This window comes from Zophobas morio, unplaced genomic scaffold (assembly GCF_036711695.1).
Source record: "Zophobas morio isolate AGI-343-1 ecotype UQ-CSIRO unplaced genomic scaffold, CSIRO_AGI_Zmor_V1 ptg000042l, whole genome shotgun sequence".
Taxonomy (NCBI): domain Eukaryota; kingdom Metazoa; phylum Arthropoda; class Insecta; order Coleoptera; family Tenebrionidae; genus Zophobas; species Zophobas morio.
This window is the reverse complement of record NW_026972147.1, coordinates 48554-74092: the sequence shown is the minus strand read 5'-3', so window position 1 is coordinate 74092 and position 25539 is coordinate 48554. Positions and strand designations below refer to the sequence as shown.

Here is a 25539-nt window from a genome sequence, read left to right as displayed (position 1 = left end):
AAAACATAAAAAGTAAAAAAACAAGAAAATAATATTCACAATAAAATTTAAATGGTTGAATAAATGAAATAATTAAAATATTTAATAAAAAATGTATTTAAAAATTTTTGCTATAAAAAAGTTTCAAAAAGTTTTTCAACTTTTATAAGAATATGTTTCCTTTATTTATAAACATCAACTTTTCTACTTAATAAAAAATTTTTTTAGACTTTTATAAGAAATGGTTATTATTAGTAAAAAAAAACAAATTTGTGATATATAAATTCTTATCTAAAGTAAGTTGTAAAAAAAAAATTATATTACTTTTATATGAAATTTTATATAAATAATATTTCCTAAAGGGATCATTAAACTTCTAAATAATATTGTGTGTATTTATTAATAATAATTTAATAAAAATAAAAATATTTTATAATGAAAGTAAAAAATTTATAAAATTTTTCATTAAAGAAAATAATATAAATAAAAAAAATTTATAAATTTAAATAAAATTAATACTTATGAGAGAAAAATGGTTTATTAATAAAAATAAAGATATTCATAAATTTAAAAAATAATAAATCTTATGAAATCTATTTAACTTTTAAAGAAAATAAGTTAAATCATCTTCAGAAATTAAAAATATTCATAAAATTTAAAATATAGATTTTATTAAAATGATTAACTATTTTTTTTAGATTATATTAAAAATAATCAAAAAATAATTCAAGTTATATAAAAAACATTTTTTATAAAAATATAGATTTATAGAAAAAACTTTTTTAATCTTTATATTTTATTATTTATTATATAAAAATTCTTTAAAAAATAAAAACAATATTTGCTAAAAATACACTAAAAATAATGAAAATGCACGTGCCCTGGGTAGACGTAAGCCACCATTCCTGCGTGAAGGGAAGCTTTTAGGCGCTCCTCGAGCACGCCGTCCAGCACCTACTAATACAAAATAATATTAATAATAATAAAGTTCAGTATTTACTTATTAGTATTGTATTTTAAAAAAAATATTTTTTTTGGAATATTAATAAAAAGGAAAATTGTAATATAAAAATTATTAATTTTTTTTAAAAAAATTACTATTTTATTTTGAGTTTTTATTATTTATTTTTATTATAAATAATAAATATACAATAAGTAATAATAATAGTTTATTGATAATTACAATAATAAGATTAAATAGAGAATCAATATCCCATATAATTTAAAATAACTATAATATATAATAAAGAATTAATAATAATATATGGTAATAAAAATATTTATTGGTAATAGTAAATATAAAATATATAAAAAATATTAACTTTTAAAAAAAGTAATTTATATATAAATAATAATTTTTAATATATTATAATATAAGTAAAAAAATATATTTAATTTTAATTAGAGAAAATAAAATAATAAAGTATAGTATAAATTGTAAATACTGATAAATAAATAATAATAATAATAAATAATTAGAAAAATAAGTAATGATTAAAGAATGTTAATAAATTGAAGTAAATAGTAATAATATAATATTATTATATAATTTATATGTTATTAATAAAAAATAATTATAAATTTAAATAATATAATGAATAAATAATATAACTCAGTATAATAGTAAAAGTAAATAATATATTAATAAACTAATCGTAAATAAATAATCAATATTATAAATAAAATTAATTATAAGTATTAAAAATAAATAAGGATAAAAAAATAAAGTAAATAATAATATAATTTATTAAAATTTATCGTAATAAATAATTTAATATATTTATAATAATATATAACTAATAATATATATGTAAATAAAATTATAAAGTATAACATTAATAGTAAATAATATAATAGAAAATCATAATATACTTATAATAAAATAATATATATATAAAAAAATATTATATGTTATACCTAAAAAATAATTATAAGTAAAAGTTACAATAAAAGTAAAAAATATTAAGAAAAAAAAGATATAATAAATAAGGATAAAAAATATAGTAAAGTATAATATTAATAGTAAATAATATAGTAAAAACAAATCAATAATAAATAATCATAAGGATAGTATATAACATAAATGGAAATTATATTGAAAAAAATAATATTTCCAAATATTAAAATAATAAATAAAAAATAATAATAAAAGTAAATTTAAAAAAAATTTTGAAAAATGATAAAATATAACATTATATAAATAAAATAAACTAGTAATAAATATAAAATTATATAAAAAGTATTATGTTTGAAGTAAATAATGTAATAAGAATTATATATCAATAATAAATAGGAATAGATATATAATAAAAGTAAATCTAGAAACTATTAACAATAATATATTAATCATAAATTATAAAAAATATATAATAAAAGTAAATACAATAAGTATAATAAATAAGAAATAATTATAAGAATTACTTAATAGTTAATAATGGTAATAATGATAATCGTAAAAATTTAAATATAACAGTGTTTAATTAATAATAAATTATAATTATGAATATTAATAAATAAATAATAAAAGTAAATATAAAAAAAACTTCCATACTATATTAAAAATTAGATAACAATAAAAATAATTATATTTATATAAAAAAGAAAAAATATTTATATGAATGATGATAGTAATAATAATAATTATCAAATTTAACGTGCCATTTTATGTAATAGTCGTTCAAGCTCTTGTCTATCCATTGATTGACAGCACCCAAACTCACTAAAATGCGTGCAGCCAGTTTGCTGGACTTTTTTAGATTGTGAACCCCTTAAAACGTCCAAGAGGATCTAAAAAAAATAGTGTTAAAAAAAAAATTAACCAGTAAATGAGCTGCTCGCAACGCGTAAATAATTAATCCAAGATAATAAAATTTATTAGTTCGCGATCTGTTATTAAAAAAACAAAAAAATAATGATATACAAGGGACCAATAAAGTTAAGTTCCCGGAACATTTTTTTACGAGGTTAATAATATTTTTTGTTTGCTCGAAAAATTTTCTGTTCTTTTTGATAAAAATATTAATAAAAAATAAATATAAGTGAAATTAATAATAATAATGATAATTAAGATAATAATATATAATAATTTTAATAATAGTAATAATACTAATGATTTTAATAATAGTAATAATACTAATGATGATGATAAATAATAATAATGATAATAATGATAATAATAATAATAACAATAATAATAAGAATAATAGTAATAATGAAAATAATAATAACAATAATAATAATAATACCTGAAAGTCCTTCTAGACCAGCAATTGTCACACGCATAATTACAATTTTTTCTATCAAACTTTTCACCAAAGTAAGCTAAAGTTTGTACTCTTCTACAGTCCACCTTAAAATAATGAGCAATAACAATAATAAAATACAATAATAATATTCAGAATAAAAAATTACTTTAAAATAAATAAAAGTTATTGTTTTACTTAACAATTCGAGTTTCATAAATTTTTTTTATAAAAAATGAAAATTTTGTGATATTTATTATGTTTATAAATTTATTCTCGCAAAGATATTATAAGAAATAAGTTAAAAGTAAATTTACTTAGCTCATAATATTAATAAACGCCAGTTTACTTAGAAATAAAAACTTCATTCCAAAGAATGAACTTTATAAATACATTAAAATATATAAATAATTATATCATTAAAAAATTATGCAAAATAACAAATACGAAATATAAGTATTCTTAATATACATAAACGCTGTAAAAAATATTTTATAATCATTAAAAATGTTGAAAAAATGTTGTTGAATAAAAAAATTTGATTACAACTTTTGACTTCAATTTTCATTCTAGTTAAAATTATCCAATCGCAAAGCAATACTCGACGATAAACAGAGCCAATGTTTAATTTATTGTATAAAAAAATATATTTTTATAGAAATTCTTTGCGATTATTGGTTTAAAAGTATCCGGTTTTCTAACTTTTACTTTATTCAAAAACTTTAATTGGATGAAAAAAATAATTCGCATTCACTATATAAATAAAATTATATTTTCTAAATAATAATTGATAATACATATTTTCTATTTATTTCTCTTAAATATTTTATTTTTCCTATTTATTATTATATTTAATAATTTTCGTTAATAAGTGTTAATATACTATATTTTATTATTATTATATTTAGTTTTGTAATTATATATGTTTAATTTATTTACTATTAATATTATTTTTATATTTACTTTTCTATATATAATTATTTTTTTTAGAATAAATTATATATTTTTCCTTTAAAAATAAATTTTTATAATTATTCTATAATAACAGATTAATATTATATATACCTTCTCTTCATTGTATACATTTTTCTATTAATATTACATTCATTTTTATATTATATATATTTTTCAAAAGTTATAGAATACATTTTTTTAATAAATTATCATAATTATAAAATGTCATAATCATATATATATATATATATACCAGCTAGTTATTATTATAATTGATTTTCTTTGTAAATATTAAAATTTATTGTTCTATTAATATTATTTTTATATTATGAATTATTTTTTTAATTATTTCTTAAAAATATATTTTTCTGTTTAAAAAATTTTCATTATAAAATACCAAAAAATATAAAAAAATATTTATTTTCTTATTTTAAATTTTCTTTAGAGTTATTAATATATATATTTCTATATGAAATTTATATCATAATTTTAATTATTAATATTATTTTAAAATAACAAAAAATTAATAGAAACCGTATTTTCACAAAACTGCACAACTCTTTTTAGATTTTCCAAGTGGACTTCCTGAACACCAGAAGTCTCCTTTAAAATAATATTTTCCATTCTATTCTTATCAGCGTACGTGTAATATAATATGCATGAAGCCTTTGAAAAATATATAGAGTAAAAAATATTTAGAAATATTTAATATTTAATAATATATAGAAAATATTATAAAACTTTTTTTAAACTTGTAAAAAAAAAAGATAAATATAATACTAAGGAGTAAATAATATTTATTATGTAATAATAAAATATATAAAAATATACCATAATATGAAATATTATCATGAATGATTAAAAAAAAAGTATCAGTAAAAAATATAACATAAACTTAAAAGTGTTATTTATAAGTAGATTTATTATAATGATAAATTGGTGCCTTCTACTTCCAAACATTATAAACTACCAACAAACATTAAAGAAACCCAAAACATTAAAATAATCCTCATAATGAATAAAATCAACTGTTTCATGGTTCTTCTTAAAAACTACCAAAATGTAATCATACGAAACCAAATCGGTTCCTTTTAGGTACTTTATAAGCGTTATAAAGTACCAAAAACGCATACAAAAATGAATCAAGCAAAAAAAATTGAAATAGGAAAAATTTAACAAACTTTAAGTCCATCTCTTCCCGCACGTCCGCACTCCTGGTAATATCCTTCCAAAGACTTTGGCAGCGAATGGTGAATGACGAAACGGACGTCCGGTTTGTCAATGCCCATTCCAAAAGCTGGAAAGTAGCAAGAAAAATAGTGAAAATATTAAAAAGCCGAATATTATGTATAAATAGTAATTAATAATTTTATCAAAAGCTGGTCAATATCGCTGAATTTTAATGGCAGCAGGATGGCAAAAAAAGTAATGAAACAAAAAAAGCTGACTATAGAAAATTAAGTAAAAAACATTTTATAAAAAATAGAAAGCGGCAAAAAAGAGAAGAAAATAATGAAAAAAGAGTATATATAAAATAAATAATAAAACAATAATAGTAGAAGAAAAAGAAACTAAAGAAAGAGAAAATGTGAAGATAATAAAAAAAGATTTCAAGTTAAAAAAATAATAATAAATCCATATAAGATGTATATAAAAAACAAAATTATATGAAAATAAAATATAGGAACAAACGGCAAATAATCAATAAATATATCAAAAAACAAAAAAAAATTATAAAAACATAATTAGAAAGTTTAAAATATTTCCATTATTTTCTAAAATAGATAATAAAAGGAAGAAACTTAATAAAAGATGAAAAAAAAGTCTAAAAAATAAAAAAAAGTACGATAATATTTTCTATTAATTTTTTAATATAAAAGCCAAAAGCTAAAGAAGAGGAAGAATGTCTATAAAATAATAAAAAAGTCCAATAATATTTTTTATATATAATATAAATGTTAATAATTCTATTATTTTTAAATAAATAAAAAATAATAAATGATGATAAAAGTCTAAAAAATAAAAAAAATAAAATATTTTTTCAAAAACTATTAATAATTATAGTTCTATTATTTTTTTAAATTATAAATAATAAAAGCACAATAAAAAAAATATTAATTTTCTAAAAACTATAAATGTCTATTATTTTAATGAATAAAAAATAATAAAAGTCAATAACTCAATAAACAATGAAAAAAAAGTAGAAAATATATTTTTATTATTGCTTAATATAAATAATGAAAGCAAAAGTTATAATACAAGTATACAAAAGCATATTATATTGTATATAAAATATTATTAATAATAAAGAAATTGAATAATGTAATGTTATAAGAAAATGAGAAAAAATTATAAATATATTAATAATACAAAAAACTTTAAAAAGTTTTATCAAAAAAATAAAAAAATTAAAGTTTATACATAAAAAAAATGCACTACTAATAAAATATTGATACACAAAAGAGTTTATAAATACAGAATAAGTTGTTTTATTAAAATTATAAGAATAGATAAATTGATATAACGCTCTTTTTGATAAAAATAAAAATAAGCAAATATTAAAAAAATATATATATGAAAAACTTACATAAATATATCAGAACTATATAATAATAATTCAAAAAAGTATATAAAATGGTAAGCAAAAGTTAATAAAAAATTGTATAGAAATTTAATATAAATATAAGGGAATACGACAATTTTATTAAGAAAAGAATACATAAATATCATAATATTAATACTAATAAAGAGAACAACAACAATAATAATACTGATAAAAGTTATATTAAAAATATCTAACAGGAAAATAATGATGAAAAGTATCAATGAATATTAACAAAAAGAACAAAAAGAAAAAAAAATAATAACAACCGAATAATAATAAATAAATAATTTCAAAGGGATAATAAAGTGCTCAGAAATTATTGAATAATAAAAATTAAGTAATAAATATCGAAATAATAATATTAAAGTGCTTAGAAAATAATGAATTAAATATAAAGTCGAATAATAATAATAATCACAAATTAAACTAACGAAATAATAAGTATAAAGTGCTTGGAAAATAGTGAATAAAAACATAATTGAAAGGAAAAAATTGTGAATATATAAAGAATATCGAAATATAAGAAAATAGATTATAAATAACGATTGAATGAATTAATATATTATACGAAAATAAATAACGAGAGAATAAATAAAAACCAAATAAACATTATTGAAAATAATAATATTAAAAAAAATATATTAAATATAAGTAAATAATGAGAAAATAAATAAATATAATCCTCGAATGAGTAATATTATAAAAAATAATAAAAAATATCGAACATTTAAAATAAAGTGCTTACATAATAAGAAATAATAATGAACAACCAAATAATAATAATAAATAGAACATACCGAAAATAAAAGTAAAGAGTAATAAATTAATAAAAAATAAAAACGAGAAAATACAAATAATATAAAACCGAATAAAAATAATTATGGTACACCAATAAAAAATTGTAAATTAAAAATTGACCTATAGTGGCGCAAATCACTTTAACTAGATTGGCTTGCCACTGCGATTGGACAACACTTCTTTCCTATTAATATAAATATAGAAAAAATAATGAAATAAAAATATAAATGACTTAGAAACTTGTAGTTTCTAAAAAATATTTAAGGACAAACCAAATTTTTAAAAAAAATAATAATAATGTTTAATATCTATATGAAAACTAAAAAGGTGTAAAAATTTATTAGTTTTACATGAAAATATGTATAAATATTTATAGAAAAATTCACCAGATCATTGAAATATAATGAATAGCATAAAATATAAGAAGAAAATAATATTATATAAAAAGATGCATAAAGCTAATTGGAATAGGTAAACTTTTTTTAATGGTATATTATTATAATTGATTAAAGATTTTTTTTTTCTTATTACTATAAATTTATAATAATAATATTATTATGTATTCTATACTACATATTACATGTTATTTCATATTTTATTTATTGTTATTTATTATAAAAAATTATCTAAAATTTTTCGTTATCAGTACATTATTATGTTTATTAATTTATTGATATTCTTATTTCAGTTTTTTATTTCTTATACAATATTAATTTATTATTTATTATTAGTATTAAATATAATATAAATAAAAATATTAAGCATTTATATATAACTACGTAAAGAAATTCATAAGCATGTTACGAAGTTAATAGAGAAATTCAGGTAAATAGGCATATATAATAACCAATAAAAATGTATTAAAAGCTTTATAAGTAATAACCAGTAAGAAGTATTATTTACAAAATCTAAAAAGTTTAATATAGAAAACGTAAAAATATTGAACACGAAACATAAAATATTATTTAATATAAACAGCAAAGCGGAAATTTAAAATTAACCAAATAATAAACATGATTTTCTTGTAAATCTTCATTATTATTATGCAGACTACAAATATAACCAATCAATATTTATATACATCCATAAATCCGCTAAAAATACATAAAAACTACGAATTTAATGTTTTTTTGTGAAATAGTCATTCTTTTTTCCCGTGTGTATATATAAACCAATAAAAATAGAAAAAAAATAAAAATGTAAGTTTTTCAGGAGTATCATTAAAATTCAATATGCAGTATAGTTTTTTTTCGAACTATTGTTAGATTTTTTTAAGCCTTTAGAAGGTGCACGTTACATACAAGCAAAATAAGGATAGAATAATAATTTTTTTTAATGAAAGTAATAACCAATAACCGCTCATTATAAAAAAACAACTTCAACAACAAAAAATACTTTTGAGGTCAAACCGGCGTGATAAAAAGCAGACTGAATGCCTTTTTCGGTCAACTGGCTCGAAAGCACTTCCGCATCGCTGCGGCTCAAGCAATAAATAATGCCAGCCTCGTGCATGTACTGCTCTTTGATTAGCTGAGCTATTTGGTCCGCTAGACCTCTGTTGTCATTGGTGGAAAATATAGTACTGCACCAATCAGGAAGTTTGTACCTCGTTTTTTTTCGAACTTCATAAGCTAAATTACTCCTGTTAAAACTTTGCTTAAAACATACGACGTCTCTTAGCTTTAATTGGCTGAGCACATCTGCTCGGATTCTCGCAGTGGCCGTGGCAGTTAGCGCCTTTCATAACAAATAATTCATTTTACTAAGCATTAACCAATGAGAAAAAGAAGTTAAAGATACCATTATAGGAACAGAAGGGTAGCTGGCGCGCAATGAACTAAGTTCTTTATAATCGGGTCTGAAGTCGTGACCCCATTGGCTGACGCAGTGGGCTTCATCGACTACGATTCGGGCAAGCCGTCTAGCATTGACTAAAAAATCAAGAAGGCGACGCGTTTGTTGGCTTCCATTGATCTGTTTCACGTGATAATAGAAGTTTTGATTGGGTAAAAAAGTTATTACTTATAAAAATTATCTTTCACAATTTATTATTATTTTTTTATTTAAAGTAATAACCTTTGTCGTAAAAATAATAATTAGTTATAACAATAAAATTTTAAATATAACTAATTATTAAGAAGTTTAACTTTTTCGGGCGTGACGTATAAAAGTCGAATGCGGCAAGAAGGGGAGCGCAATTCAAGCATAATTTGGTGCAAATTATCCAAATTGTCAGCATTTGAAAGAGAGGCGGCGCCAATTCCGTAAGAGCAAAGACGTTGGACTTGATCTTGAATGAGCGACAAAAGCGGAGACACAACAATAGTAACCTGAAAAGTTTATTATTATATTATTATATTATATTATTATTAATAATATTATTATTACTTATACAACTATTATTATTTGATTATTAAATTGTTTATAGTTAATAGTATAAACCTTTTGTTAGCCTCATGAAAAATAATTATTATCGCTATATTTTATTATTATAATATAATAACTTTACGAAGTTTACTAGTTTTATTTATTATTAATATCATTGTACTGTGATTACTATGTTTATTAATATGCCTCCTATATTTTTTCTTCAATGCCATTATTATTAGTATCATTATAATTAATTCTAATAATATAACAGGACAATACTATTATTCCCTTATTATACTAATAGATATGAATATTTACATTTGTTTATAAAAATAATATAATATCGTTAATAATATATTTTAACGAACAGAATTGGCTCTAAAGTCGCTGATGGCTGGAATTTGGTAGCAAAGACTTTTCCCTCCTCCAGTAGGCATTAATATAAAAGTGTCCTTCCCGCTCATCGTGGCGTTAATGGCTTCCAGTTGGTTCTTTCGGAACTTCCTTAACCCAAAAACTTGCACTAATGACTAAGCGCGTAATGTAAGTATATGTAAAGGGGCAAAAGTTTAGAAAAAATAAAAAAGCAAAAACCTCTCAAAAAAGTTTTTTTTTTTAAAAAACAAGAAAAAAATATATTTTGATAAAAACGTTTGTGAACAAGAGAAGAATGGTGTGTAATAGTAAATAAAGAAAAATAATGGATATTCTACATGTATCATTAACCGGCCAAAAGTATAATAAAGAAATAAAATTGTGTAAAAGAATTTTTTTCTTATTGAACTTTTTAAAAATTTAATAAATATTTTTCATAAAAATAAGAATAATACTAATTTTCATAGTTATTATAATAACTAAAGTATTTACAATAAAAAATTTGCAAAAGTTTTTTTTCTCATTAAACTTTTTAACAAGTCATTAAATATTTTTTTAAAAATGGTACTTCTATAATTATTATAACTAAAATAATAATAAAAATATTATAAAAAAGTTTTTTCTTATTAGAGCTTTTTACTAGTTTTTAAATATTTTTCATAAGAATAATAATATTGGTAGTTTCATCATTATTATAATAAATAAAAATAAATTTCATAAAAATAAATAAACTATCAGTACTTTCATTATTATAAAAGTATCCTAAATAATAAAAGAATATATAAAAGTTTTTTCTTATTAAGTTTTTAAATAGCTTTTAAATAATTTTATAATTATATTAAAATTGTCAGTAGTTTCATATTTATTAATAAAAAGGTTATTAGTGCTTTTATTATTATTATAATAAATAATAAAATTTAGAATAACCAATATATTAATAAAAAATTTTTTTATTACAACTTTTCATTAGTTTTTAAATGTTTCTTGATAATAATAAACATATCAGTACATTCATAATTATTATTATAAATAAAAGTATTTTTCATTAAGATAAAAATATTATTGGTACTTTCATTATTGTTATAATAACTAAAAGTATTATACAAAAATAAAATTTTCTTATCAAACTTTAAAAAAGTAAAAAAAAATTACTAAATATTATTCATTAAAATAAAAATAATATAGTTTCTAAATTATTATAATAACTAAAGTATGAAACATTATTATGTATAACTAAAAGCATAACAATTTAAAATGAAACTAAAAATTACTAAAACTTTAATATTTTAATGCTCAATATTATTTACTTAAAAAAATATAAATTTATCATTTACATTTTTGCGTGGTATATACTTAATATATAAACTTTTTAATAAAATTTTGTAACAATAATGAACATAATAATAATATTAAAAAATATAAATAAAAAATAAATAGTTTGATTTTCATAGTAAATATTGATTATAAAAAATTTTTCATTAAAAAATTCTTTTTTTAAAATAATAAATTATAATTAAAAATATAAACTTTATTATAATAATTTGTAATAATAATAATAATAGTAAATAATAAATATTAATAAAAACTTTTATTATAATATCTTAGAGTAATAATAATAATAAAATAATAATTTTTAATTTTAACAATAAAAAAAATAATTTCACTATTATTTTTGCGCGGAACATATTTATTGAAAAACTTTTTATAATAAAATTAATAAAAAATAATAATGTAGAAAATCCAATTGCACTGTATAATATTTTTTATAGTATTTATTTATTATAGAAAACTTTTTAAAAGTATAGTTGTGTATAGTTTTCTATAAATAATAGTTATATATTATTACAATAAGTAAAAAGAATCTTAAATATAAATATTTATTTAAAAAATAGTAAAAAGTAATAGAAAAGATAATTAAAAAATATATAACAATAAAGTTTTTTATATAATTTTTAATAGATATTATTTCTTTTAAAGTATCATAGTCATAAAAAATATATTTACAAAAGTTAATAAATATCTTATTCTAAATTTTTTTTTATCCATCTAAGAAACTAAAAGTTACTAAATAAAAATTTTGTATACTAATAAAAAACAGGTGAATAAAAAAATTATGTCAACTTTATATCATAAGAAGTATAAGTTTCTTTAAAAAGGTTTTATTTAAATACATTTTTAATATTATTTCATAGTTCAATAAATAATATAATGAAATATGTGATTAAAAAATTATTTTTTCACAGAATTTTATAAAACTTAAAGAGAAAAAATAAATACAATAAAAAAATTTTATAAAAAAAATTCTAATATACAATATATAAATAATATAGTTTTGCTATTTTATTACTTTCATAACATTTTTGCTAAACGGAAAGTTAAGGCCGGCCCAATCAGGATAATCGGATTCTGCTTTACTTTCGTGTTGCTATAAAATAATGATAAAAATGACTAATACGGTAAAAAATTATGAATACTTTCTGTCTTACTTTTTCTTGGGTAATAAAAAGTTTTATAAAAAAGTTATTACAAATATAAAGAAAAAGGATATTATTAAGATATATATCACTTCTTATTATACATAATAAAGTTCAATGAAAAAGTTGCTACAAAAAATATAAAAATAAAATATTATTAATAAAAATATAACATAAAAAAATATATTATTAAAAAGTAAAACTCTTTTTACTTTTATATATATATAAAAATTAATATAAGTTGCATTAAAAATAAAGAAAAAATAAATAAAAATAAAAATAAAACTTTATTACTTATTATATATATATATAAATTTTTTTATGAAAGCTGCTTTTAAAAAATAAAACTTTTTAAGTTTTATATATATAAAAAAAATATTTATAAAAAGTTGCACTAAAAATAAAAAAAAAGAATTATTATTATTGATAATAATAATAGTTTTATTATATATATATAAAGTTTTTATTATAAAGTTTATTATAATATTTCTATACTCGTTTGACTAAAAAAATTAAAAAACTTTTTTTACTTCTTGTTTGCTTAATAAAGTTTATATGAAAAAAAAGATTTCTACTAATATTTTTACTAGTACTGCTGTAAAAAATGAACAAAGGGTTAACAATTATAAAAAGTAATAAATAAATTTTTAACTTTTTATATAAAAAAGTATATAAATAATAAATTAACTCGTTTAGCTATAAATATAAATAGTAATGAACTTTTTTTACTTTTCTACTATATAAAAAAAACTTTAAGTATTTATTTACTTTTATAAAATTTATATATATTTTTTAAAATATTTAAAAATAATAAATGAATAAGAAAAGTTCAACATATTTATAAAAAAAATAGAACTCTTTTCATTTAATTTCAAAAACAAAAAAATATATTCAAAATAATAAAGAATATGCATAAAGAATTACTATTTGTTATATTATTTAAATTTATGAAAAGTAAATATAATTTTTATATGTAAAATGTTAAGCGTATGAATAATTATATATAAAATAATACTAATATTATAAAAATACTATAAAAACAAAAAGCACGTGGTAGAACGCGTACTTCAGAACTTTCTTTGAGTCTTTTTTCAGTGCTTTCCTTGAAAAGTTCGTCCTCTACTAACTGCTCCATGTGGTCCCACGCCTCTTCACCAAAGTCGGAAAAAGTATCAAGGTCACGTGGTGGGCTCCCAATGAAATCCTGGCACGGTGGAGATGGGCAAATTGGAGTGCTTAGCGGTAAAAACTCGTCTTCTTTACTTTCTGATTGGTTGGCTTAAAAAATCATTTTATTTTAGTGAAAGCGCTTCAAGTCGCTACTACTATTATTATAAAATTATTTTTTTATATATTTTTTATTGTAACATAATAAATAAATAAAAGTATGAAAAGTTTCTAATAATAAAAAAAATACAAATATTAATGTATTCTATAAAAAATATAAAACTATAATTTAAAATTGATATATATATATTTTTTTTTAGATTTCTTATGTAAAAATTATTTAATGTTATTATAATAATTTTATTATAATGAATAAAGTATTTTATATTTATTTTAAATATAATTTGGATAGTAATAAAATCGTTATAATTATTATCTATATAAAAAAAAAGGAAAGAAATTAAAAATAGTCTATAATATAAAAAAATATTTTTTTAATAATATAAATAAAGACGGAAAAAAATTTTAAAAAAAATAATAAATAAACGAATAAAAAAAATTAAAATAATGTGTAATATAATAAAATATTTCTTATAATTATAAATAAAACCTGAAAAAGAAGTTTTTTATATAAAATTTATAAAAAAAAATTTATAAAAACAAATATGAGTATATAGGAAAAAAAAACTCATAATAATTTATAATATAGAAAAGGTTATTTTTAATTATAATTTAAATAAACATGAAAAAGAAAAAAGCTTTTAAAAAAATTATAATGTAGAAAATTAATTTTTATAAATATATAAACGTGAAAAAAGTTATTTTTATATACAATGAGAATAATAATTAAAAAAAATTAATATAAATATATATTAAAAAAAAAATTTTAAAATAATTTATAACTTGAAAAATATTTTTTACAAGACTAAAATAAACATAAAAAATTTTTTTATATAAAATATACAAAAAATAAGTATAATAAAAATATAAATAAATAAAAAAAAATATATAAATAATTATATAGAATGAAAAATATTTGTAATAATACGAATAAAAAAAAATATGAAAAAAAGTTTTTTATATATAAAAAAATTAAAGTTAAAAATAAGTATAAATAATAATGAAATAAAAAAATTATTTTCAAATAGTTGTTTTTATATAAAATATAGAAATAAATAATTAAAAAAAATAAATATTAAAACATATATAAAAAAATTTTTAATTTTTAATTAGAAATAAACATATTTATAATAAATATAAAAAATAAAAATTTTTTATTTTAAAAATTTTCTATTATTTTCCTAAACTTTACAAAACAAATGTTAAAGAAGTTTTTAATAATTTTTTTTTTAAAAATGAAAAATAGACAAAAGTTTTAATAATCGTATTACTTTCAATTTTTTCTAGGAAAGTTTGTAGAGCTTTTAATATATTTCAAATATAAATTTTTCAATTTTTATAAATATTTATATTTCCCATTAGAAAATATATAAAAAAACATATATACTTGAAGAGAAGCGAGTGTTTGATTCAAAAGTTTCCGCGTAAAAAGCCAACCGACTTCTGTAGAGAATATTAATAGATTTTAATATTAGAACTTTTTTGTAAATATAATAACGTAAATCTTAACAGTTTTATATACTAAAAAAAAAGGTTAATAACTTTTATAGCATAAAAATATTATGTAAGAAAAATTTATAAACGTTAAGCAGTATTCAATAATAAATAAATAATATATATATTTCAATAATAAAGAGTTAATAATAATATTCATTATGTGAAATATTTTTTCTATAAATAAAAAAAATTAATATATAATTTGTCATAGTTTATAAAAAGATAAATATAACAAAAATTATAAACATTAAAAAAATAAAAATATAAAAAATAGATTTATAAAAACAATATTATTATGAAATACAAAAAAAAAAAATTAATTTTCTCAAGTCTAAAAATAAATATAACAAAAATTTATAAACGTTAAAAAAATAGATCGAATAAAAGTTTCTATATAAGAATTATTTATTATTTATTATTATTTTTATATTAAAATAAAAATTATAATACTTATGTTTAATGTATAGAAAAAAATATACACTTTTTAATATGAAAAAAAGTTTATTATAGAAAAGAAAAAAAAATATTTTTAATATTATATTTAATAATATATTCTTTGTTAAGATGCAAAAATAAAATAAATATAAAGAAGTTATAAACTTTAAAAAAGAATAGATATTAATAAAAAGTTTATTGTTATATTTATTTGTATAAACATTTTTAGCATAAAATTTAAATATAACAATATATACTTTTTGAAATTTATTGAACTCAAAATCTCAAAAGTGTATAATAAAAAGTAAATATAATATTTATTGAGTCTATAAAAATTTAAAATGTAATATTTTATTATAATAAAGAAAAAAATATATATAAGTTTATAAATGTTATAAGAAAAATAGTAAATTAAAGTTTATTATGAAATTTATCACTACTAAATATTTTTTATATGAATGAAAATTATTATTAATCGATATATAATTAATTATATAAAAAAATTATAAAAAGAAATATATAAAACCTAATAAAAGTTTTTAAACATAATTAAAAAAATATTAAATAAAGTTTATAACTAAAAGTTTTTAATTATTTATTAGTATAACTATTTTAAATGAATAAAAAATATTATAAATCAATATATTATATTAATAAAATAAAAAGTTTTTATAAAGTAATATAGTATTTAAGAGTCTAGAAAAAATAAATAATAAAAAATATTACATAAATTTTTTTTATAAAAGTTTATAATAAAATATAATTATTACGTAAAATATTTTTTATATAGAAATAATTATAAAACAATTTTTTTTTATATTTCACAAGAAAAAACAAATTATATTTTTTTAAAAATACGAAGTTTTTAATAACCAAAAAATATATTATTCTATAAAGTCTATAGAAAACAAATAAAATAAAAAAATTATATATAAAATATATATATTATAACGGGTAGATAATTCCAATACAGAAATAAACATAATACGATAAACTTTTATATTGCAAGAAAAATAAAATATTACATATTTTTTAATAAAAAATTTTAATTATAATATACTCTATTGAGTCTGTAGAAAATAAATAATTTTAATACTATATTTATTAAAATAAAAAAAAAGAAATATAAAAAACTTTATAATAAGCGTTTATAAATAAAACTGGTATTAAAAAGTTCACAATGATAAATATTTATATAATATTAAAATGTTTAATATTTTCATTAAAAAAAAGTTATAATAATAACAAAGTTATATGTTAATTATTAGTACATAAAAAAATATAAATATAAAATTTTTGAAAATATACAAATTTATAAAAGTATATAAAAATAATAATATATAACTATTAATTTTATAATAGATATAATGTAATATATCCTTTTCTATTTATATAAATATGAAAGAAAGTTTATATAAATATTATTAATATAAAAATAAGTATAAAACTAAAAATAAATACAAAAATACTAATAAAACATACATAAACTTTATAAAATCCCAGCAATTGTACAATATTTTGTTATAGTAATATAATATATATATTTAGTTTTATAAAGTTTATATATTATAGATAAACTGGATCAGATTTATAAATAAATTTTGATGTCTATCTTTTTTACAAAAAATAATGATAAAAAATAATTTAAGTTTATTTAAAAAGTAAAGAAACGTAAAAAATTTTAAAACATAGAAAATATAAATTCAATAATTATTTATTAAAAAAAAGTAAAGAAAAGTAAATATATATTTTTTTAAAAAAAAATAATAAATAATAATATGGCAGATTTATTATAAAAAGTTAATTTTATCTTCAAAAGATTACGAATGCAAATAATATATAAATTCTATTATAAAAAAATAATATATAAAAGGAAATATATATTTTTGTATGGATAATATGTTATATAATAATTTTTTCTTCTTTAAAATTTAAAAAAATATTATAAAATTGTATTTATTTTTTACTTAAAAACGGAAAGTTTTAACTTACAAAAACTTTTTTATAATAAATATAAAAAAAATTTATTAAATAAAACATTTTTTATTATATAATATTTATAATAATAATAGCATTTTCTATAAGTAATAAAAAATAATTAAAAGAATTATAAAATTATATTTTATATATATCAATAATATTTTCTTTTAAAGCCAAAATATAGAACTAAACAGTAAGATTATTATATCATTTACTATTAATATTATTTTTATAAAAAAAAAATAATTATAACTTTTATAAATATTAAAATAAAAAAAATTTTATATTATTTTTTAAAAGTAAAAAAAAAGATAATTTTAAATTTAAAAATAAAAAATATTTTTTCGAAATAATTTTTCAATATTTTTCTACAAAATAATAATACTAAATATATTTCCTTAAATGAATATTATACAAATAATAATACTTTAATTTTTATTTATATTTGATTTTTTTTTTGATACGCAAAATAGATAGAACTAAAAAAAAATTATTATAATTTTATTAAAAAATATATTTTTTTAAAAAAAAATTAGTAATAATACTCTATTAGAAAATATATTATCTTATTTTTTCTCTACAATAAATAATACTAATTATCTTTTTAATATTATTTAAAAAAAAATAATAATACTTTTATTTTCTTTATAGTAATATTTTTTATGAAACGCAAAATATATAATACTAAAAAAAAATATTATATTTTTTTATTTACAGTTTATAATATTAAAAAATATTTTATTTATAAAATTATATAAATAATAATACTTTATTAGAAAATATAAGAAATATTAATTTTTCTCTACCAAATAATAGTACCAATTATCTTTTCTTAATATGTAAAAAATAAAAATAATAAGTTTATCATAAAATATATTTTCCTATAAAAAATATAAATAATAATAATACTTTACTATAAAAAATAATAAAAAGAAATTTTTTTTAATAAAATATAAAAAAAAGTTATTGTAAATAAATATTTTTTAAAGATAAAAATTACTTTGTTTGCTCAAACTTAATATGAAGTTCGTTAAGTTTTCTTTGAACGAGTTCTACAGAATTTATAAGGGAAGAAATATCCTTTTTCCGAAGAGTACGTTCTTCTTCGGTAGCCTTAGGAAATATAATTATTTTAAATATAACCTTTTTTATAAAAAGTAAAGTAGGATATAAAAAATATTGAAAATTATATAAAATATAAATTTTTTATAGTAAAAAAATAAATATAATATAAAATTATAGTAAAAAAATGTATAAAATGCAACCTTTTTTTTATAGTATAAAAAGTAAATAGAATATACAAAATAGAGAAATTTTTATAAATACAACTTTTTTATAGTATAAAAAGGAGATACAACTTTTTTATAGTATAAAAAGGAGATTTAGAATATAAAAATATTAAAATTTATATAATATATAACTTTTTATATACTATTAAAAGTAAATTAGGTAAGGAAAATATATAGAATAAATCTTTATTTATAGAATAAAAAGTAAAATGTGACATAAAAATAATGAAAATATAAATATAAATTTTTTTATAGTACCAAAAGTAAACTACAATATAAAAATAATAAAAAATATATAAAATATAACTTTTTATAGAATAAGTAAAATAATATTTATTTATAAATGAAAACTATGAAAATAAAACTTTTTTTTATAGTAGAAAAACATTTAATATTAAAATAACTATAAACAGGTATTTTTATACATATAAAAGTACAAAATACAGCATATATTGGTGCAAATAACTCACTTGAGGCGGAATGGGATGCGTTATTGCATGCTCTTTAACACAAATTTGATAGAGCCAATCCTTCACGGTATTTTCGATATCGGGTAGTTCCTGCTCGCAAGTATTTTTATGAATATCAACTAGTTTGTTGGGCCTTTCCTTTAAAGGCTCCAAAGAATAAGTTTCTTCAGTATTATTACTATTATTTATAATATTCTTCACAGAAACTTCTGAAGTTGTATTTCTATAAGAAATGTTATTGGAAAATTCTATATTTCCAGAATTTTTATGATTTTCTTTTATATTACTATCAAAACTGTTCTTTTCTTCGCGGGAAGAAAAATTATTAATAATAAAATCTTCATTAAAACTTTTACTCATCAATTTTTCTTCACTATTATTATACTTTTTTGTGTGAAGAGTATTGAAAGGGTAATATTTTTCTTTACAAGAAGAAAAACATAGTTTACTATTACTATTATTATTATTATTATTATTATTATTCTCAACGTCTTCAGTAGAGAAAGAAAGCTTCGAGTTATTATTGTTTTCCAGTCTTACAAAAAAAAAGAATAATTAAGTAAATTCAAAAATTATTAGAAAATTTATAGCAATAATAATGAACATTAATAAAAAGATAAAAGTATATATTTATAAATTTTACAAATGTTTTATAATAAAATAAACTCCTAAGAGAAAAAATATTTATATTGCTATAGATTAATGATTAAATAATATTATAAATAATTAAAAAAGTAATGAAAGTAAGCACTTTTATAAAGTTCAAAACTTCAATAAAAAAATAAAATTTATAATTATAAAAAGTTTTAAATAAATAATAATACAATAAAAGGTGTTATAATAATATTATTAAATAATAAAAAGTAAAAAGTTTGCCAAAGAAATTCTATAAGCCATCGAAATTATATACCTAAGAAAAATTTTTTTAACTATTTATAAAAAAAATATTTCCGAATTTTTATTATTATTCCGAGTAATAAAATATAAATAGTTAATAGAATATTAAAAAAAGTTTTATAGTTTTATAATTTTATAAAATTAATAATAAAAATTCTAATTAGAAATTTTTTAAAAATTTAGGTTTTTTTTACGTCAAGCCTAGAAGTAATATTTTTCTATTTGATTTATTAAAACAAGTATATTAATATTAACTAATAGAGTTAATAATTAACTTTAATCAGATAATAAATTTTATTATAAACATTTTTTTATACGGTCAGTTAGTTTTTAAAAAGATTTAAATTATAAAAATTAAAGTTAAAAGTAAAAATTATATAATAACTAAAAATCTGAATTTTGTTAAAGTATTTTAAATTAATTTAGTTTTTTAATAATTTTTTTGTACAGTTTTAAATATTCAAGGAAACCTTTGGATGTAGTCAGGCTAACGTAGAGCGCCAAAAGTTTTCAAAAAAAAATTATAAAAAAGTTAAATTAATTAAATTTAAAAAAGTACAGATTTTGATGCGCATATCTCATGTAATAATTTTGGTGATAAAGATTTTAGTTTAAAATTATTATAAGAATCTACAGCTTCGACCTTCCTATAAAAAATATAATTATACAAGAATTTTATAAAATTTTGATATGGCAAAACTCACTGGACAATATTTTTAGCAGAAGTTATTAACTTTTCTTCGTCGGAATTTTCTGAATCTTCAATATCAAAATTGTAAATGGGCTCATCCAAGCAGTAGATTTTATGAGTAACTTTTTATAATAAAAAAATTAATTCCGCAGTGGTTTTGGTTTATATATAAATACTTGCTCCTAACGGATTTCCGCCGATAAGGGTTTTAAAGCTGAAAAGTGATAGTAATTATGTTATTTTAAAAGAAAACTGCTTAAATTAAAAATTTAAGTATTAAAAATCACAGAAATAAATTTAAACAATAACTTCTTTTTATTTATCATATTTTTTACCTTATTATTTTATTTTAGAAAAATATATTACTAGAAGCAAAATAATAGTAAAAAAATGTACAAACTCCGAACTGGAAATAAAACTTTTTTCCATGGTAATAGAAGAACGCTTCTGTTGAAGACTTTCATTATTCATAGCACAAGTTGAAAAAGTAAAAAAAAAGAGTTTACAATTATAAAAAAGTTGAGCTTAACCAAAACATTACGACAGAGGAAAATTTAATTACTCTTCAACTAACACCAAAGCAATTTTTATGCGCTTTAGCAATAATTTTATTGGAGTATAAAATGTCCAGCAAACTTTTGTTTTGTAATCCGCTTAGTAGCGCAAAACCTTATTTTTACTTTCAACAAGTATTAAATTATAAAAAGTATACTTTAATCATACATATTTACTCATTGCTGTTATGTATGTAAAGCAGTAATTTTATTGGAGAGGTATCAAGTTTTTCTCTGTGTTCTAATAAGAAATAATAATATATTTTATTTTGTACTCAAGCTCGGAGAGTGGTAGTTGGTCCTGGCCTTACTTACGCAACATGCTCATTAATCAGTTTATATTACAGAATTATATATATAAAAAAATATCTGAAGTTGTACGTTAATATTAGTAGTTTATATAAATTGGTATGAAGGAAGAGTTTTTTAAAGGGTTACTATAAAATTATGATCTTCACAATATATGAAATACTTAGTAGAACTTAACAGCTATCTTTTTAAGGTTGCATTACTTTTTGCTTAAAGGTTTTTAATTAATTCACTTTAAACTTAGTTTTTATTAATAAAATAATAGTTAACAACTTTAACCTACAAATTTGAAGCAGTAATAAGAAAAACTTTTTATAAAGTGCACACCACAACGTTACATATTTACGATTTTATTTCCATTTCCATATCTGGTATCAGTCTTGGGGAACATAATTTTATAATTTACTAAATGGTATCTAAAGGTTCAAAAGATATTTTACTGATAATTAAAAAATAATAGAAAAACCCCATTTGCGGCTTAAGTGTAAACCAGGTAGTAAATTTTCAAGTCAAATGAAAAACTCTGGTAGTTCTCCTGAACAATCTCTCCCTCAAGAGCAACCAAGTGAGAATGGTAAGAATATAACATATATAAAAACAAATGAAACTGTATTATTTTATGTATTACTTATAAAATAAAGAAGAGGAAAAAGAGTTAACAGAAGAAGAAAAAGAAAGAATTGTCCAGCCTATTCTGCAGTTAAAGTTAGACCCTCTTGATGATTATACTGAAGAGGAATTTGAGCAATTTAAAAATTTAAAGAAGGTTAGTTTTGCATTAACTTTGTTGATAATAGCTCTATTTCTTTTTAAATTCAAAAGGGTTACTTTTTAAAAGCTAATGACAGACTAAAGCTCCCGCCCATAGAACAAGTGCCTCAAACAACAGGCCTAGTCCCGGCTACTAAAGATTTAGAAAAGGCTCTAAAAACTGCACAAAATAGTTTCGAGGAGATAAAGAAAAAAGTAAATAGGCTTTAATGAAATTACAGATATAATATAGAATATACACTCAAGAAACTTTCATAATTTATTAGAGTTTATTTTAATCAAGATTATTCATAAATTTAGTGTAAGCAAAATTTTCACATTTATTTATAGAGTATGAAAATGGAATCCTTAGAAAATAAAAAAAGAGCTAAGGAAGTTAAAATTTTAGAGGAAAAGTTGTCTACGCAACATTCAGAGCTAGCATCTCTTATGAAAAAAGAAAATTCTAAAAGGTCTAAATAAGTAAAGTTAATATAAAACTAATTTTGTTGGCTAATTTAATTCTTACTTCCCTTTAAATATTTTTATTACACCATATTTCTTTAATTATGTATTTATAAGTTCTTTTCTTTACTTTTTGAGTTTACATTGGTTATTGGATTTTATTTTATTAGTAAATTTTAATATTAATTAACGATATAATGAATTTTAAAGGCCAAAGGAAGAGCAATTAAACAGTCATGATTTAGATATGGAAATTAAAAAGAGCTTTTTTCCGATTGCGCACCGCTATGAATCCCAGGTGAGGAAAAATTACTCTTCCGCATTGTTTGCAATAATAATCTTAATTAAATTTTTACTATACTACTTTTTTATAATTCAGCGCGGTTTTGAAAACTTTTATTCTTTGAATTTATATTTAGCTAAAGTTCATTAAATTTAGCTGATAGAGCATCACTTGCAGAGTCAACTTCATAACTTCAATTTACGCTTTTTTGAATGTCTTGCAGCTCAACGAGCTCTTTATGAAGCTGAATATTCTGCTTTGCTTAAATCTGAAGCTAACGATTTTAGTGATTTAAATCATAAACGATCTGAGGAACTTAAAAGAATTAAAAAGAAAGCAGGTAATGGTTAAGTTGTAGATTTCTTGTGGAAGTCTTCCTGAATTTTTGTAGAGTACCTAAAATATAACTAATCATATATATTTAATATAACGAAGGGCCGTAGTTAAGTAGATAGTTTAGAATACATTTGTGGAATTTATGTTTAAAAATTTTTTTTTAAAAGTAATATATTAATGAAGTTAACGAGCAACCTATTGCTATCATATACACGCTAAGAAATGGTTAACAGTTACAGCTGTTTAGGTTAGCGAACATTTACTGCAAATGCTATTAATTAACTTGCACTAGACTATTTTCTTATAAATTATCTCCGCTTACTTGGATCTTTTCAAATCCTCCAATTTTTTTAGCTACAATTATTAGTAAAAAATAGTATTTGTGTGAAAAAAAAAAGTTTCAAGTTATTAAGTAATTGTAATAATTATTTCTTTTAAAGTGTTTAATACTAAACGTGAATTCAGTAAAACTTTTTAAAAAGAATTTTTAAACAGGAGGACTTTTTATATAAAACGGCATGTATATTGATGGTAAAGTTTTATTTGTGTAGGCCGTTCAGCATATGAACGGCCCTTGTCAGGTTGATAGTAGAGACAATGCATTTTACTATTTGCACAATATTTTAGTCTCTTTGAGAGCTTATAAAGATAAATTGCTTGATATAAACTTCATATTAATTTATGCAAAGATATTATCTGAACCAAAAAATAATTTTCAGATTTATATAAACATATGCATAATAAACATCTCAATACTGAGTTTCTTAACTAAAAAGGACTAACAGGAGGACTATTTCATACCGAAACTGACGAAGAAAAACAGCAAGAAGTAGAAATAAACCATAAATATCTAAAGCTAACTCAGGAAAAGGAAGAAGAACATCAAAAAAGAAGAGAAGAAGTAAAAGAAAAACAACTTGAAAACATTGAGCTTTTCAAAAAGAAACACGAGAAATCGGTCAATGAAATTTTTAAAAAGATTAAAAACGTTAGAAATGAATCCTAAGGTGGGGCCTTCTAATAAGTCTTAAGTTTTTTTTATAATAAATTTTTTATTATTATTATTTGTAGTGGAATATAGTTAATATAGAGTTATTTTTGTTGTACTAATGAGTAAAAAAAAAATACTTTTTTTGTAAGTTGCACAGTCTCTCTCTAGTTTTTCCAGGTTTTTGACTTCGGCAAACTTTGGTAATAGAATTAAAAGTTATTTAAAAATTTATGGGAGTCCGGCATTAGGCTTTAATAAAAAATTTACCGCTAGATTATATTAAAGAGACATTCTCTAAGTGATTTGTTCTTGTTTGCAATTTAATGTAAGATAATAATTTGCTTGCAAAATTATCCGTATATTCTCAAAAACTATAAGTTTGTGAAGAGATGAAGAAAAATTTAAAATATGCCTACCTAAAAATATACGCAATGATATATATGAACTAAATAGAGGTGAACGTAAAAGGGGAAAAGAGTTCTCATTATTGAACTATAAAAAAAGTTTT

General features: G+C 18.0%; 2 protein-coding genes across 2 annotated transcripts; one reads left to right on the top strand and one right to left on the bottom strand.

Annotated features, from left to right (window-relative positions):
- Window positions 1–902: 902 nt before the first annotated feature.
- On the bottom strand, window positions 903–19831 carry LOC135141081 (uncharacterized). Its single transcript, XM_064071933.1, has 15 exons — window positions 19756–19831; window positions 18997–19109; window positions 15472–15527; window positions 13864–14075; window positions 12671–12748; window positions 10317–10478; window positions 9726–9908; window positions 9379–9552; window positions 9185–9315; window positions 8974–9133; window positions 7699–7762; window positions 5357–5472; window positions 4710–4841; window positions 3225–3328; window positions 903–933 (listed from the first exon to the last, which is right to left on the bottom strand). Exons 4-15 carry the CDS (start codon window positions 13930–13932, stop codon window positions 903–905), a joined length of 1404 nt encoding a protein of 467 aa, XP_063928003.1. The 5' UTR covers window positions 13933–14075; window positions 15472–15527; window positions 18997–19109; window positions 19756–19831.
- Window positions 19832–22712: 2881 nt separating this feature from the next.
- Window positions 22713–25046, top strand: LOC135141080 (eukaryotic translation initiation factor 3 subunit A-like). The gene is made up of 7 exons (XM_064071931.1): window positions 22713–22780; window positions 22848–22972; window positions 23029–23172; window positions 23308–23429; window positions 23632–23719; window positions 23861–24044; window positions 24817–25046. Exons 1-7 carry the CDS (start codon window positions 22720–22722, stop codon window positions 25044–25046), a joined length of 954 nt encoding a protein of 317 aa, XP_063928001.1. The 5' UTR covers window positions 22713–22719.
- Window positions 25047–25539: the final 493 nt, after the last annotated feature.